The 16320-nt window shown below is 39.2% G+C and overlaps 1 protein-coding gene across 2 annotated transcripts in view; it reads left to right on the top strand.

The window, feature by feature from the left end:
• Positions 1-16320, top strand: part of LOC149202690 (glutamate-1-semialdehyde 2,1-aminomutase, chloroplastic-like) — a 184347-nt gene that overhangs the window by 33816 nt on the left and 134211 nt on the right. For both annotated transcript variants that reach the window (XM_089403202.1, XM_089403203.1), the window contains one exon: positions 11546-11719. In XM_089403202.1, the coding sequence (XP_089259328.1) occupies positions 11546-11719 (174 nt within the window). The remainder of the gene's footprint in view (positions 1-11545; positions 11720-16320) is intronic.

Here is a 16320-nt window from a genome sequence, read left to right as displayed (position 1 = left end):
ACTTCTGGGTGAGAGTGCAGGAGGTGTGCACCATTACTGAACCTTTGGTAAAGGTTCTTCGGATAGTTGATGGTGAGAAGCCCGCAATGGGCTATTTGTATGAGGCCATGGACAGGGCCAAAGAAGCCATTCGGGCCTACTATGATGATAAGGGAGATGAGGGGTTTCAGAGACAACTCCTCCTATGGGGAGTGATTGATGAACAATGGAACAACACACTCCATTGTCCCATTCATGTTGCTGGGATTTTCCTGAACCCCACATTTTCTTATGCATGTGGGTTCGTATTTGATGCTGAGATCATGGATGGATTCTTAACCTGTGTCCAGAGGATGGTCCGATCTTCAGCAGAACGTACAAAAATCTCTAAAGAAATTGAGACATATAGGATGGCAGGTGGCACATTTGGCTTTGAGATGGCTGTGATTGATAGGACGATTAAAATGCCAGGTATTTTTTAGTTTGTTTCAAATTTCATTGTCTCTTCAAATTCCATTTTTTTCTTATGTTTATTTAAAATTTTATTTGTAATTTTGTTGTAGATGCATGGTGGAGAATGTATGGTGCCAGGGTACCCCTTCTGCAAAAGCTTGCCATTCGGATCCTCAGCCAAACATGTAGCTCCTCAGGATGTGAGCGCAACTGGAGTGTATTTGAAAAAATATACAACAAGAAGCGCAACAAGTTAACACTTAAAAATTTAAAATATTGCAAATTTCCAAATAAACTTTTGAATTCATTAAACAATATTTTTTTTTATAATTATTAATTTATTATTTCATGATCCTTGTATAGGTTGGAGTCACAGCGACTGAATAACATGGTCTACGTCTACTACAATCTTCGATGAGACTGACACCACTGCTGCATGGAGGGTTGAGTCCGAGAGGCCTCTCATGGAATTTGCTGATGATTGGTTAGTGCAGGATGTAGTGGAGGGGGAGGGGGAGGGGGAGGAGGAGGAGGAGCAGGAAGAGTTGGAGCAATAGGAGGAGGAGGTGACACCACCTGCTCGAGCTACCCCTACCACCGATAGAGAACGTGGTCTACCTCCTATAGCTCCTACTTCTAGTTCTTTAGGTTCTAGAGCACAACAGACTCCACTGCCAATTCCACCAGCACCAGTATCTACATCTAGAGGGAAAGGGAAAGCTGTGGCATTTTCTCACAAGAGGGGTAGAGGAAATCAATAGTATTAGACTTTAGTTATTTTGTTCATTTCATTGTATATGACAATATGACTCATGATATGTGATACATTATTATGTTTTTTGTTGATATTTTGAGGCTGAGTTGGGACTTAGGAGTCAGGACTTACTATTCAGGACATGATTCACTGTTATGTGTGATTTTAGCACTAGAAATGATATTAAACATCTTATATATTAGTTCTTTTATCATATTTATGTGTCAATGTATTTATTTTATGTTGTAGATGGTTTAGATATTAAAAAAATTGAAAAAAAATGAATATTTTTGTACCAAACAATTTTTTCTCAATAATTACCGATTTTTTCCCGATTTTTTCCCCGCGCCGAATTAATCCCGATAACAATTAGTGCAATATTGCACTCTGGTGTGATCTCCAAGTGACCCTCAAGCCTCCTCTTATACTTTCCCTGTTGACGATTCAACGGTCGAGATTAAGTCCCTAATCAACGACTAAGATTAGATCTGGCTTGATCCATGTCTTTTGGACCACTCTACCACAGATTCATATTAATACACATTAATATTTTATTTTCCCTAAGTTTAAACTTAGGGACTCCATTAAAAATATCAATTATTTTAATATCTCCTGATTTGTTTAGAATTTGCCCAAACCCTTTCTGGGTATTGGAGATCTCATGTGCCCCAACCTCTCCACCAAATTTCGTGGCTAGAGCACATCCGATGCTACCCCAAATCAACAAATGCCTCTCTTATATTTATACAATTCCCTAATGGATTGAAATAGCCTAATTTACCCTAATGATGCCCCTAAAATAAAAAGATGTGCAAAATAACAATACTTTGGTGACGAGCCCACCAAATAGCTCCACAATAAAAATAATTAGCTTTTCATGTGGGCCGAAATGATATAAAAGTAGCTAGAAGGGCCTTTTGGAAGGCCAAATGATGCCATAGTGAATAGGAGGGTTCCAATATCAATGATGAAGGGGGTGACCCCTTGATCTCCAAGCAAATGACCTGTGGTGCTCCCAAGTGGTTGTGGGGGCACAAAGAACAGCCTCATGGGTCTCCAATTGAATCGAACAAGCATGTGCTCTCTCTGTAAGGGTTGGGACAATGATGCAAGCCCTCCCTTGTCTCCCTAGGTGAGATAAAACCCCATCTGGGCCCTGCATCAATTGCCAAGTGTGTGGTGCAAGTGTATGTTCGGTTGGGCAAGCTAGTCCAAGTGCATCATCGTCATCATCATCATCATCATCAAATGGCTGGGACATGAGCAAGCAATAAATGGTGCTGAAGGATCCCATGGCGTGGCTATCTGCTCTCTGCTATAATGAAGGCCCATGGCTCTCAACGTTCACCCTACAAGTGCCATTAAGACCCTTCGGAGGGCTTGGATCCCGTATATGGAGGCCAAACCCTAAGATGAAGACCCACCTACAATTCTGTATAAGATTCAATTCATCTTCTCACCTTCCAGTACAACAGTTCGTTAGTGAAATTAAGCAAATAAGCTTACAAATCATGGAACCAAGTGGGCACTTCATAGTGGCATGCCTTTCCATAATGGGCTTTAGAGTGTACAAGTATCTCCAGGTTCAAGAAGGAGGTTAATCAAGGACCCTTTTAGGTGGTTTCAACCTTTAAGGGAGTGACATGTCCATGGTACATCCGTTAGATGACAGGTGTCACATGAAATAGTGATGGAATCGAGTGGGGTGTTAGGGAAGGCTCCAAGCCACATGCCATGGTACAAGGGTAGCTATAATGAGGGAAGTCCACTCTTGGGTGTATAGGTGTAGAAGGGAGCAATTGTGATACATGAGTTACCCCGACCTTTGTTTTTCCACGGTTCTTCATATGCCTTTTGCCTTTTATTGATTTTTGTTTTTATAATTACCGAGGGCTCCAGTGAATGAGAGCATGATGTGAATGATATAGTAGTGAATACCCCTTTAAGGTTGGGCAGTTCATCGCTCACCAGGGGTTGGGACAATCATGGGTTCCTTAATGATGCAGGGGGCCAATATAGGGGCCTTAGGAACCAGGGTGATGGCCATAATGATAGGGGGTGGAGCTCATGTTGGCTTTTTGCTCACGTGCTAAATTTGTATGTCCTGACCATCTTTTGCATTTTATGGTACATTTCCTGTTGAGAGTGGCCAAATTATGTTTTTAACTTTCTTTTTAACTGCATCGATCTTCGGGGCATCGTTCCAGGCTCGATCCAAAGTGTGGACAAGGGGAGGGCGGGGCTAACTCCTTGTGGACCTAATGGACAAATGTGGACCCGGATGGGAGATATGTGGAAAGGGGTTACAATGACCAGAGGGGAGTGATGTATGTTGTGTCAGGAAGCGGGACCATGCAACCAAAATCAGGATTTCCCATGTAGTGCCACTCCTTAAAGCAAACGACCAATAAAGGAGATCCCACGAGACTAGGATACTGAAGCGAACAAAGTTCCTTCTTCAGATTAATTACTCCAAAAGACTTGGAATATAAAAATATCTATGAGGATACAAATATTATATATTAAATATATGAATAAGAATGATTTACAATGAGAACGGGAAACTTGCTTATATATCAAGCGTCTCTTCATGGAGAGTCATGTCCTATTTAGACATGCCTCTTCAACCTAATTACTAATTATTATTAACTAATCATTATTACAATTATCCTTATTACTTATATTTATATTATATATATATTTTATTCGTAACATTGCCTTCTTCCTCAAAAATCTTTGTCCTCAAAGCTTGTCGATGAAAAAGGCTTGATCTCTTTTTTGGCTTCAAATGACTTTCTCTCTCGGAACAATCATCTTCGTCGATACAAGCTGATATGATCTTCTAAGTGACAAACAAAATTGTCGCACTGAGAAGGGATCAGACCATCCTAGATTAATTTTCTGTGGAATATTCTGATCACTGGAATTTTGTAACGACTTGTCAGCGTAAGACGGGATTGAGGTTACATCACTATTATCTGGAACATCAGTTTGTTGTTTTTGGTCTGAATAGTCCTGATACGTAGCTTGGTTGATTTGTCTACTCTCGTGATTCGGATGTTGATAGGGAACTTTTTTGGTTTGACATTCCCTTATTAAGTGTGTGGAAATTTTTTGATTTACTTCAGGGGATGATGTTGTTGAGTTCGTTACCAAACCTTCACTTGGGGTGTTTATCATCTGAACTGCAACATCCAAGTGCGTCTTTTCTTCAACTTGCTTGTCTTCTTCTTGAGTTGTGACATTCACTGGATCGGTATCTGTTGTTTTGTCATCAACTTGAATTCCTACATTTGATGCTTCATTCTTGATAAGTTGTTGTACCTTGTTTTCTAATGACTTCTTATCCTTCTTAAGTTTCTTAATTTGCGTCAGTAATTTTTCACTATGGTTTTTAAGTCGAGAAACTTCTTCATTTTTGTCAACAATGATTTTGTCAATTTCATTTTGCATATTTTGTAATGCTTTTTTACCTTCTTGAGAAACTACTTTTGAAAGATTTGATATATCTTCTGGTGTTACTGAATTTGGTTTCAGTGTAACATCTTGGAGTGTTATTTTCTTTTTCTTGTACGAAAATGTTGAAAACTTTTTTTTTTGTATTTAGAATAAAGGACCCTAGAGTTTCCATCCAAGGGTGATCCCAAAATAATGTCACCTTGATTGTTCCATAGGGTGTGAACTGAGAATTGCGATACAAATGTATAATCTTCAATGTTTAACTGTAAATTGGCTATGTCATATATTTTATTGCCAAAAAAATTCTAATTTTTCAGTTATATTTGACTCTGGAATCACTAGTTGGTTTGTGATTTTAGGTGTTATATAATTTGCATTTTCTGTCGGAGAAATAGAAATAATAACATCTTTTCCTGCGAGATTTCCTTTAATGTTAAATAGCGCTTTACCGTCTCTGGGTAAGGTTTTTGGAAATCTTTTTTCATTACTGGTTTCCATTTTTTTCTTCTCAGAATGAGCCTTAGGGGTAAAAACAACCTTCTTAATCTTGTAATAATATTTTTTTCACTTTTTTTATAATATAACTCAATATATTTGAAACAACCTTCACTTTATGCGTAGGTGATTTTTTTTTTTTTTTTAAATTTCCTTCTTAATTTACCACTTGTATTTTATTAATCTCCCCCACTTTTTTTTATTTCCCACTCATTCACTTTATGCTATGTAAAATTTTATACTTTTAATAATATTGTATACAAATATAGAGGAAATTCCTTTTCTTCATATGGAAATTCTTTCCACTTTTTAATACCCCTCCTTATATATCCTTAATATATATTTGAATAGCTAAGGTCAACCTTTAAAAAAAATTATTTTAATTATTCCTTTACCTTTTTCCCGGTTGACTTGAAATGTAATATATATATATATATATTTGTTAACTAAAAGGATTAATTTGTGGATTAATATCAACTGTTGTATGGGCGCGATGGTATGAAGGAAAGCGATGGTCTGGGTAACTAGATGTTGTAGACTTTGGCACTGTTGTATGTCCCTTCTTTTTCTTCAATTGTAATTAATCAATGGTTCGAACTATTGCTTTGTATGTCGGATGGAGCAGGGAACGATGGTTGGTGACTAGGTGTGAAGTTTCGTGGGTTAGCGTGGTTGGGAGCTGTGCGGCGGGCTGCGGATGGTAAATTTGGTGAGGGAATTCGATTGTGAGCGGTGGTCCGTGGGATGACGACTGTGGGGGGTTTTGTCCCACAGTGGTTAGTTGCAGGCAGGGACAAGGATTTTTTTTTTTTTTTTTTTTAATTTCAACAACGACAACGACAGTTTCAATTGGATGTCGGACGAGGGTTTGATGGTAGCTGTTATCGTGGTGGTCGGGCGTTTCTTGGACGACGGTGATGGTAGTTAGGTGTGGCGGTAAAAGTGGTGATCTGGCGTCGCTGGTGGTGACAATTGGTGGCCAGAACGACACTGAATACGGTTCGTATTTGTGTGTATGGCATGTATTAGATTTTGACCCCTTTTTTATAATTTTTTTTTTAAATATTTGTTTTTATTTTTATTTTTTTGGTTGAATAGATAGATATATATATATATATATATATATATATTTTTATAATTTGTTTTTCGTATTTATTTATTTCTGATTTTTTTTAAATGGCCAAAGGCCTAATAGTGAAAATGGAGACCCTCCAAAATCTTGTAGCGAAACACTCCAACGGTAACATTGTTGACGAATTTAACAGTCAAAGACTTGGATCAAAGAACACGGCTCTGTGCAGCAGTGGAGCGGCCAGAGGATCGACTGCTCTGATACCAAATGAAGCAAACAAAGTTCCTTCTTCAGATTAATTACTCCAAAAGACTTGGAATATAAAAATGTCCATGAGGATACAAATATTATATATTAAATGTATGAATAAGAATGATTTGCAATGAGAACGAGAGGCTTGCTTATATATCAAGCAAGTGTCTCTTCATGGAGAGTCATGTCCTATTTAGACATGCTTGTTCAATCTAATTACTAATTATTATTAACTAATCATTATATATATATATATATTTTTTTTTTTTTGAGTAAGACTAATTCTATTAACAAAGTAGAGAAATATAATTACATAGAGACCGAAGTCAAGACTCTGCTCTGATGAGAGGCAGAACTGTCAAGAAAAAACAGGTGAGAAGACAAAATTCAGAACCCGCGTAGGGGACCGTGATGATACTCTCCTGGTGCTTCATAGTTAACAAAAACATCAAAAAACACAGGAAATCCACAACACAGTTACATAGCAAACTTGCCCAGTGATAGACGTAGCATAACCAAAAAAACGACGCCGGGGAGAGCGCGCTAGTCATCTTGTGGTTCTTCCACGATACGGCACCATCCATATTCTGGCACATCCTTAGCTTGAGCAACGTTCTGATCAGAGGGGCCAGGGTCAACCGGCATCATCTCCGCATCCTGAGTGCTGCAACCCGGAACATTCAAATCCTGCCAAGGCACATTTCCAATTCCCAGCTGGATGGAAGGAGAAGGAACAGAGACTGCCCCCAATCCTCCCGGATGAGAATCAGAGTCCTCCATCTGAGTAGTCTCATGGAAGACCACCGTAATGTGAGCCGTTATCCTAGGTCGATGCAGGGAGCTATTAAAAGAGAAAATTGCAGAGCCAGACGAGGAAGGAGGCCCAGGGTGGTGTCTGGAGGCACGGAGCCGCCCTCTCCCACTGCGCGTGCTGGGGTAGCGTCTGGTAAACAATTCACTGGAGAGGGAAGGCGAATCAGAGGACGAGCTTGTTGGCGCATGCCGGGGTTGGCCTCTTCGGCACCCCATTCTTTGGCGAAGTCGAGGCATCTGTGAGGGGGCGGCAGTGAGATGCCGGACAGGCAGAGCAGCTATAAGGCAAGCGGAGCAACAGAGACACCGAGACCAGGAGGGGAGCCTGCGGATACCCTTCGCCGGCAAAACCAAATTGAACACTAAGTGATTCTCTCCAGAGAAAGTTTGAGCGACCTTAGGATTGACAGGGCCAATCTCCCGCACCCTGTATCAGAGACGAGGCCTATGAAAACACAACTCAAAACCCACCACCCGAAGCCAGAGACAAGACCTGAGACCGGATGATGAAATGTCGAGACTAAGACCACCAGACAATAGCTCGAAAGTCAGCGTAGGAACGAGAGGAGCAGCAGGAGCCGCTCCAGAAGGGCCGAGCCAAGCTCCAGAGAGACTTTCCCTAGCAAGTGCCGAGAGACCTCAGAGAAAATAGAGCTAACCTCAGACAACCTGAAAACTGAAATGAGACCTGAGGCGAGGGAATAAGCCAAGTGAAACAACCCAAATGACTTCATCACGAACCCAGGACAGAGCCTAGCCTTAACCTTTCCTGGCATGCCTCGAGATGCCTCTTCCATTACTGCAGCATTGAAGAACGCCGCCATCTCTTGCAGGTCAGAGCGTGCGGAGGGAAGAGCCGTCGCGGTAGACAAGAAGTATGAACCAGAGCCACTGGAATGTGAGCTGTTTAACCTTACACTACGCGCATGCCAAGCGCTCTCCATCTTACAAGTATTTAACTCTTTGTACTGGGTGGGCAGGTGTCGACCTGCCTCGCCCCACTCTTGTCTCTTCACCGTAAATGCCGCCTCAATCACCCACATCCGGGGTATTAACTAATCATTATTACAATTATCCTCATTACTTATATTTATATTATATATATTTATATCGATCTTCGGGGCATCGTTCCAGGCTCGATCCAAAGTGTGGACAAGGGGAGGGCGGGGCTAACTCCTTGTGGACCCAATGGACAAATGTGGACCTGGATGGGAGATATGTGGAAAGAGGTTACAATGAGTGGAGGGGAGTGATTTATGTTGTGTCAGGAAGCGGGACCACGCAACCAAAATAAGGATTTCACATGTAGTGCCACTCCTTAAAGCAAACGACCAATAAAAGAGATCCCACGGGACTAGGATACAAGGTTAACCATCAAGTTGGATAAGGGGACAAGAGTACAAACCAAGCCCATTATTTCCACCAAACCCCCCTATTAGTCCATGTGCAAAAGTGTCCATGATAAGTAAGCAAAGATACCCAACTACATAATGAAAGCCATACTTTTGGGGTTGGAAAGCCCACCTTCAAGCATGCGATTATAACAAATCGGTGAGGGTACATAACAACCGGCTCAGGTGGCGGAGATGGTGGCACATTGAGTTATCTGGTCACTGCAAGGGGCTGCTGGCTGCCAACTGAAGACAAACTAGGAGAAAAAAATTCTCCTATGGATGTCACCCACAGGTGGTGGGTAACAGGCCACAAAATACTTAAACACAGCTGCACAAACACAAATCACTAATTTTTGGAAAAATATTTTGCAACTTTATAAGCTTGGAGTTAGATCATCGTTGCTCTATCCAAAATTTGTGTCTTTTCCTCTGTTTCTGACTTGCTGTAATTGCAAAAAATGGAGGGAAAAGGGTATACAGAAAAAAAAATACTTTCCACTTTGTTGACACTGCACAAGGCCCATGACAAAGAGCATAGTTGGAAGGGGAGCAAATGGGGAGTATAAATGAAAATATCAAATGAAATATTAAAACAGTATAAATGAGATTTTATACTTTGGATCTTATATCAATGGCTGTATCTTGGGCAAACAATTTTTTTTTTCGGTGAAACAAAAAGGGTGTTCAACTAAAGACAATGCTTCAGATGCATTAGTATGATTCTCTTCGTCCAGAAATGCTCATAAACAATAGAGGTGTTCAACTAAAGACAATGCTTCAGATGCATTAGAATGATTCTCTTCACCCAGAAATGCTCATAAACAATAGAATCCTGAAGCCCTTTGATGCATGTTGTGGGATAGGTTCAGTATCTTGATTCAGTGGTAGTGGGTCTTCATAAGAGCTTTGATACTATGTGCAATAAACTGGTTGTATCCACTAGGTTGAGCAGCTTGAGACACTCACTCACACAAGCAAAGAAATATTTTTTTAGGTGAAACAAAAAGGTATTCAACTAAGACAATGCTTCAGATGCATTAGAATGATTTTGTTCGCCCAGAAATGCTTATGAACAATAGAATCCTGAAGCCCTTTGATGCATGTAATGGGATAGGTTCAGGATCTTGATTCAATGGGAGTGGGTCTTCATAGGAGCTTTGATACCATGCATAATAAACTGGTTGTATCCACTAGGTTGAGCAACCTTAAGACAATCACTCACACAAGCAGATCAAGGATTAGTACATCAGTGTATCACAGTTAAAACTGTCAAAGAGGGAAATAGTTCACAGCTCCAGCCAATGTGACCACTTGAGGCAAGGTATTCATGCTAGTAAAGTATTTTACATATGAGGCTTGAGTTTCTTACAAGCGATCATGAGCAATTGATCTTGCATGCTCTTTAAATAGAGATCATGGGCCAATTGGGTGTTAAGCCACAGATCATGTGCTATTAGTGTTGAAGAGAAGATGAACCATCGGATCACGTTATGTCTAGGTTTCTATTCTTGACCGTTGGATTATATAATTACAGTGCACATTAATGAAACACACTTTACGTAAAGACTTATTAGACCAAGTTGATGTGAACTAAACACACTTTACGTAAAGACTCATTAGATCAAGTTGATGTGAACTAACTCTGATGTGTTTATATATCCTAACATGCTTTGCTGTCAAAACCTTTCATACCTGCAGATCTGATTTTCTGCCTATGTTCTCATGGTGATTTAGAGATTCTAGTGTTGGTTATGTATGCTGATTTAACTAGTGAGCAGATTTTGTTTAGTGATTTGACAAATGAATAGATGCTAAGAGGGCAGAATTGTGTTTGTAACAAATTTGCTGTTTATAAGTTATTTTCAAATCTGTTATATGTTGGGAATTGTGCCCTTAGGGCTGGAAACATGGTTCCCTTGAGGTACATCTGTTTGATGTTTATTTCCCTGGGCTGCCTTATGTATTTTTTTGAACAGAAGTGAAATATGCAGTATGGTAATTTATATTTCAGATTCAGCTGTAACAGTGAAAATTCACTGGAAATATATCTGGGAAACTTAAAGTAATTGAGGCGAATTTTTTTAATTTGCCTTAAGCACATATTCTTGAAATTTCCACATGTAAGGGGAATCCCAATTGGGGTTGTTTCATGTATTTGCATTCTTTAGATTCCTATAGTTACATTCCTGTCATATTGCATTTCTTAGGGCAGCACCTAGGAGCTTGGTTTCCGGTGGTTCTCAGTTAAGGTTGGTTTAGGCTTTTGTACTATACAACATTATGCTTATTGAAGTTTCAGCATATGTATTAGTTTCCAACTTGCCAGCTAATAATATATACAGCGTTACATTTTATTGAAATTTCAGCATATGCAATAAGTATGCTGTCTTTAACATGAAATATGTTATACTTCATTTTTTGGGTAGTGATATGGTGTAGACATGTCAAATATTTATTTCTGTGAAACAAGTTGCGTTTTGTCCTATCAGTTATTCCCTTTGATGTGAAACAAGATATGCCAGGTATTGGAAATGGGCCAATGTTTGAGAAAATAACTTACCGAAGAACTAACCTGCCAGCATGTTATAATGCCCATAACTTATTGATAGGTCCAGAGAGCCATATAAAAACATATAATAAGTAAATTGAAAGCTGCAAATGCTTGAAAGCTTTAAATATTGAAGTTGTTATTTGTGAATTGATGGGGGATGGATGTTAGACTCAGTCATCCAATCTATTAGAGTAATGACCAACTTGTTTCTACTCTTGCAAACTTGTATCAATTGCATGCATTTTTAGGAACATAGGCATCAAAGAACATTGCTCGACATTCTTACTAATTTTAGTTCAACTTGATTATTATGGTTATTTCAGGAGTTAATGCCAGGAGGTGTGAACTCACCAGTGAGAGCTTTCAACTCAGTCGGTGGGCAACCCATTATTTTTGATTCTGTAAAAGGCTCACATGCTTGGGATGTGGATGGAAATGAGTATGTTGATTATGTTGGCACATGGGGCCCATCAATAATTGGTCATGCTGATGATAAGGTAGTTTTTACAAGATCTGCATTTATTATCTCTCCTTGTATCATGGTAAAAAAATGTGGAGTTACGAGGCCTAGAAATCTGAATCTGGATGACATGGTAGTTTTCGTAACATATGCTATATTTGTTTCTGTTTGTGTCATGGTACAACGGAGCTATTTTTGGAGAAAGGAGATGTGAGAAAATTAGAAATTGAATTTGCTAAATTTGCTGAAATCAATCATAGCAATCCACAAACTGCATTTGTAAATATATTCACTGTGAATCAAACTTTCATTTGAATTAAATGTGCTAGTAATTAATATGCTGGTCTTTCACCATTGACGTGGTGAAGAGCTTCCTGTCCTTGAGGCGTATATAGGAATGCTATTAAAATTGGAATCAGAATCTTTAAAATATCTTAGTATAGAGGCTTTCACAACTGGATATATTGTCAATGTTTTTCTGGTTTATCATTTGCGTGAAATATTTTCTCCTGGTGTGTTTCCTGTGAACACTTACTTGTTATCAGGGCAATAAAACAATTATAGCAGTATTGCAAATGGAGAGGGAGTGTAGTATGTTTAGTGTTATTAGATTTTTAAATAGGAGGCTTACAAGCGTAAAAAATATAAAATTCATGAACGTTGAAATTGGAAAACTGAAAATTTAAAAGAAATGAATTGAAAAATGACTCTACATGGGGTAGCAAGATATCTGCAATCGTCTTCTGTTGGGTTGTAACTTGCACCACAACTTTGTTATGGAGAAACCAATTGTTCCTTGGGTGTTTGGCTCTCTTTGAATGGTTCTGCTGGGAAGAATCTGCACCTGAAGTATCTGTGCTTATAGAATCCAATGGACATTCATTCTTTTGGTAGTTACCCTTGCATTTGAAGCAGAAAATGTGTCCCAAGTCACTTTTTCTTCAATGTTTGAATTTCCTTCATCCATTCCTCAATGCAGGAATCACTGTTGGTAGTGATATTTGTTCCACTCTGGAAGTATATGTTGCAAAACTGAATCAATGTTCCTGCCTACATCAAAGCATCCTTATAGGTAGGTGGATTCATCTATGGAACCCACATAACAGCTATTGCAGAAATAGCTCTGAGAATAAGGTCAATTTCTTGTTGCTTGGAATTGTATACAAAAGTTTGCTTTGAGCACCCTAAAATTTTTGTTAAAAATTCTGAATTGTCTTGCTTTGTTCCCATTACAAACTTTTGATGCGAGAGAAACCAGTAACTGACTTTTCAATTTTGCTAAACTCGTCCAATTTTTTTGGTGAGCTCTGCAAAATATTGGAATTTAGTATCTGGATTGTAGTCCAACTTAAGCATTCTATATCTTTCTTCCTCAAAGTAGTAGCAAAAATAGTGATCTTCTGAGTGCCCTCAGTGGCTCCCAATCCTTGCAGGATATATCTGACTACAGAGATGCAATGGTTGCGATTGAAAGGTAGCATCTTTTAAGTTGGAGGAACATTCATTATTATGATGGGGTTAACAAGGGGTTACTCATCACCATTTTCTTTGTACAATGCAGTATGATCTAAAGAAACTGTTCAGACTTATAGATGGGGCTTATCCTCTTTCTGCATAGCATTCTTGCATGATCATCGAACTCTTAACAATGAAATCAACAAGAGAGTATGCAGTGCGAGTCTGCACAAAGTCAAGTGGCAGAGAGCCTAACAAAAGGGGAAATTCAACCTTGACCAGACTTTGAAATGGCAATGGACACTCAAGTCTAACAGAAATGTATTGTTTTGAGCAATAAAATAACAAGGACAACAAAAGTTAAATGTTATGATCAGTCTGAAACATAGTATTACCTCCAAGATCTGCATGAAAGATAAGCCAAATCATCCAAGTACAAACCCTAGGGGAACTTGAGTGATGAAGGTGCATTAGGCCGAGCACATAAAAATGATAAGTTATTAAAGTCAGACCAAGAGCCTAGCAATGTGATGGATTGATCACATGCCAAGGCTAGAACATTTTAAAGTTTATTTGTGAAAAGTTTTTGATATTCAGTTAAGATTAGTTAGGAATATCTAGTTAAAAGAAATGATTTTATAGCTAGTAGGTAGTTAGGGCTAAGGGAAATTGGTTCACATCCGTGAACTCATTTCTTGGACAGTTGCTTTTAGTTTTTGAAAGAGGAACATTTGCTGGAAGTTTTTTGTTGGTGTGGGAGAGAGGTATGCTGTTTTGTTCTCTGTGTGAGATTGAAGTTAACTAAACAACATTTCTTAGACCAATGGATTTTTTATCAATAAATCGAATTTGTAAGTGTGTGTGAGATAGTTATTTGCATATGCATTTGTGAGGTTTGTGAACCGTAATATTAATATCTGAAGATTGAAATTGATTTGGTCTTTAAATTACTATGTTGAATGAGGAATTCATGCACTGCATTATCTCTGTTCGTTATATTTGGATGAGACTAAAATATAGACCTAGAGAACCATATTACAGTTAATCTTTTAATCACAGTTTGCATCAAATCTTGTGTATCGGAAGGAGTCATTTACATTACAGGTTTGAGAATACAGAGCACTCTGTATCAAGCCAACAGAAGAAGGGAAATTCATAAGGGAAAATTGTCACCAAACCTGCGGGTCAATTTTTGGGTCTATTTGGTAACTTGCGAGCGATTTTCCAAAAAGATCCTTGGTTGGGGAGTTCCGAAGTGATTTTAAACTGTGTTTTTATAGATTGCGTGACTGGGAAAAACGATATGTTATTCCCTTGCACCAACGCCTGTGTTTGCAGAAATTGAAACTGGAAAAACGACTTGCTGTTCTCTTGCACCAATGCCTGTGTTTGTGAAATTGAAACTAGAAGATGATTTGCTATTCCCTTGTACCAACGCTTGTGGTTTGCAGAGGTAGCAACCATCAATTTGTGGTATCAGAGCTTAACGTTGTTGGTCTCTACAATATATATAGATGAATAGGAGAGTAGGAAGGGCAAGAGGTCGCAGAGGCAGACCCACGGGTAATGCAAAACTCCGGGAAGAGATAAGGAGATTGCAAGTTCGGTTAGAAGCCATGGAAGTAGGGAGACAACGAGATCCTGAAGGTGGAGATGTTAGTGAGGCCGAAGAGGAACTTGAAGAAGAAGGGCCAACACCTGTTGAAGAAGCTGCTGAGATTAAGTTGTTGAGAGCAGTATTAGGCTCAAGTTCAAGGCAAAACCCTGAAATCTCTATTTACGATGGAAGTTTGAAAGATGAGAATCTAATAGATTGGATCAGTGAGATGGATAAGTATTTTGAGTACGAGGAAATTGACGAGGATAAGAGAGTCAAGTTTGCTGTGACAAGGTTGAAAGGCCATTTTGCACTATGGTGGGACAATGTACAGGTTGAAAGAAGGAAGAAGGACAAACCATTGATCAAGAGCTGGGATAGAATGGTGGCAAAGATGAAGAGTAAGTTCTTGCCAAAGGATTACCAACTAACTCTTTACAAACAGATGCAAAATCTTAAACAAAAGATGATGACAGTGAGGGACTACACCGAAGAGTTTTACAAGGTGAATTTGAGAGTAGGCTATGTAGAAGATACCCCGGAGAAGACAACAAGGTATATCAATGGTTTGAGGTTAGATATCCAAGATGAAATCAACATACTTTCTCCAAGGACAATAGAGGAAGCATACCAGTGCGCCTTGAAGGCAGAAGAAAAGATAGCTAGGAAGCAAAGCTCTGGTAGAGGACGTGGTTTTTCCAAAGGGAAAGGACAGACAAATGGAAGAGGAAAGTTTCCTATGCAAAAGAATGATGAAGGCAACTCAAATCAGCAAGGGTAGTCAGAGAAAGAAGGTGGCAGTAGAGGGGGAAGACCTTACCAGAGAGGTAGAGGTAGAGGAAGAGATAGAGAGACTGTCTACCGGTGTTATAGATGTAACAAATTGGGTCACTGATCTTTTGAATGTCCTGAGAATGACAATACGGGATAACGAGGTGCATACATAGCTAAAACCAAAGTAGTAGAGACACAAGTACCTGAGGTAGAGAATGTGCCGAGACTGGAGAGGTGTTGATGATGCACAAAGTCCTGTTAAAACCAACAAAGGAGACTGCTGAACCAGTCCAAAGGAAATCCTTATTCAAGACAATGTGTAAGGCAAAAGGAAAATGCTGCAAATTGGTGATTGACAGTGGAAGTACGGACAATCTAGTCTCCCAAGAAATGGTGGAAAAATTGGGATTGAAAAAGATTAAGCACCCCACACCTTATAAGGTATCATGGTTGCAAAAAGGACACCAATTGTTGGTGCATGAACAAAGTGAAGTTGAGTTTCAGATAGGCAGGTATAAAGACAAGGTGCTCTGTGACGTAATGCCAATGGATGCTTGTCACATTCTTTTGGGTCGCCCATGGCAGTTTGATAGGAAGGTGACACATGATGGAGAGAGAAATTGTTATAAGTTCGAAAAGGATGGCATCAAGCACACTCTTGTACCATTGAAAGAGGAAGGTACAATTGAAACAAGCAGCCCAAAAGCACTGCTGCTTAGTGGAAAGGAATTTCTACAACAGATGGAAGAAGAAGAGGTAAGTTATGTGTTGAAGTTTCTAAGTCTAACAGTTAGAAACCCTCCATGTACTTT

The sequence above is a fragment of the Pinus tabuliformis genome, chromosome 2_1 (genome assembly GCF_031772625.1).
Source record: "Pinus tabuliformis cultivar Carrire ecotype Pingquan chromosome 2_1, CPIR1, whole genome shotgun sequence".
In the NCBI taxonomy this organism is placed as follows: Eukaryota; Viridiplantae; Streptophyta; class Pinopsida; order Pinales; family Pinaceae; genus Pinus; species Pinus tabuliformis.
This window is presented reverse-complemented; position numbering and strand designations above follow the sequence as displayed.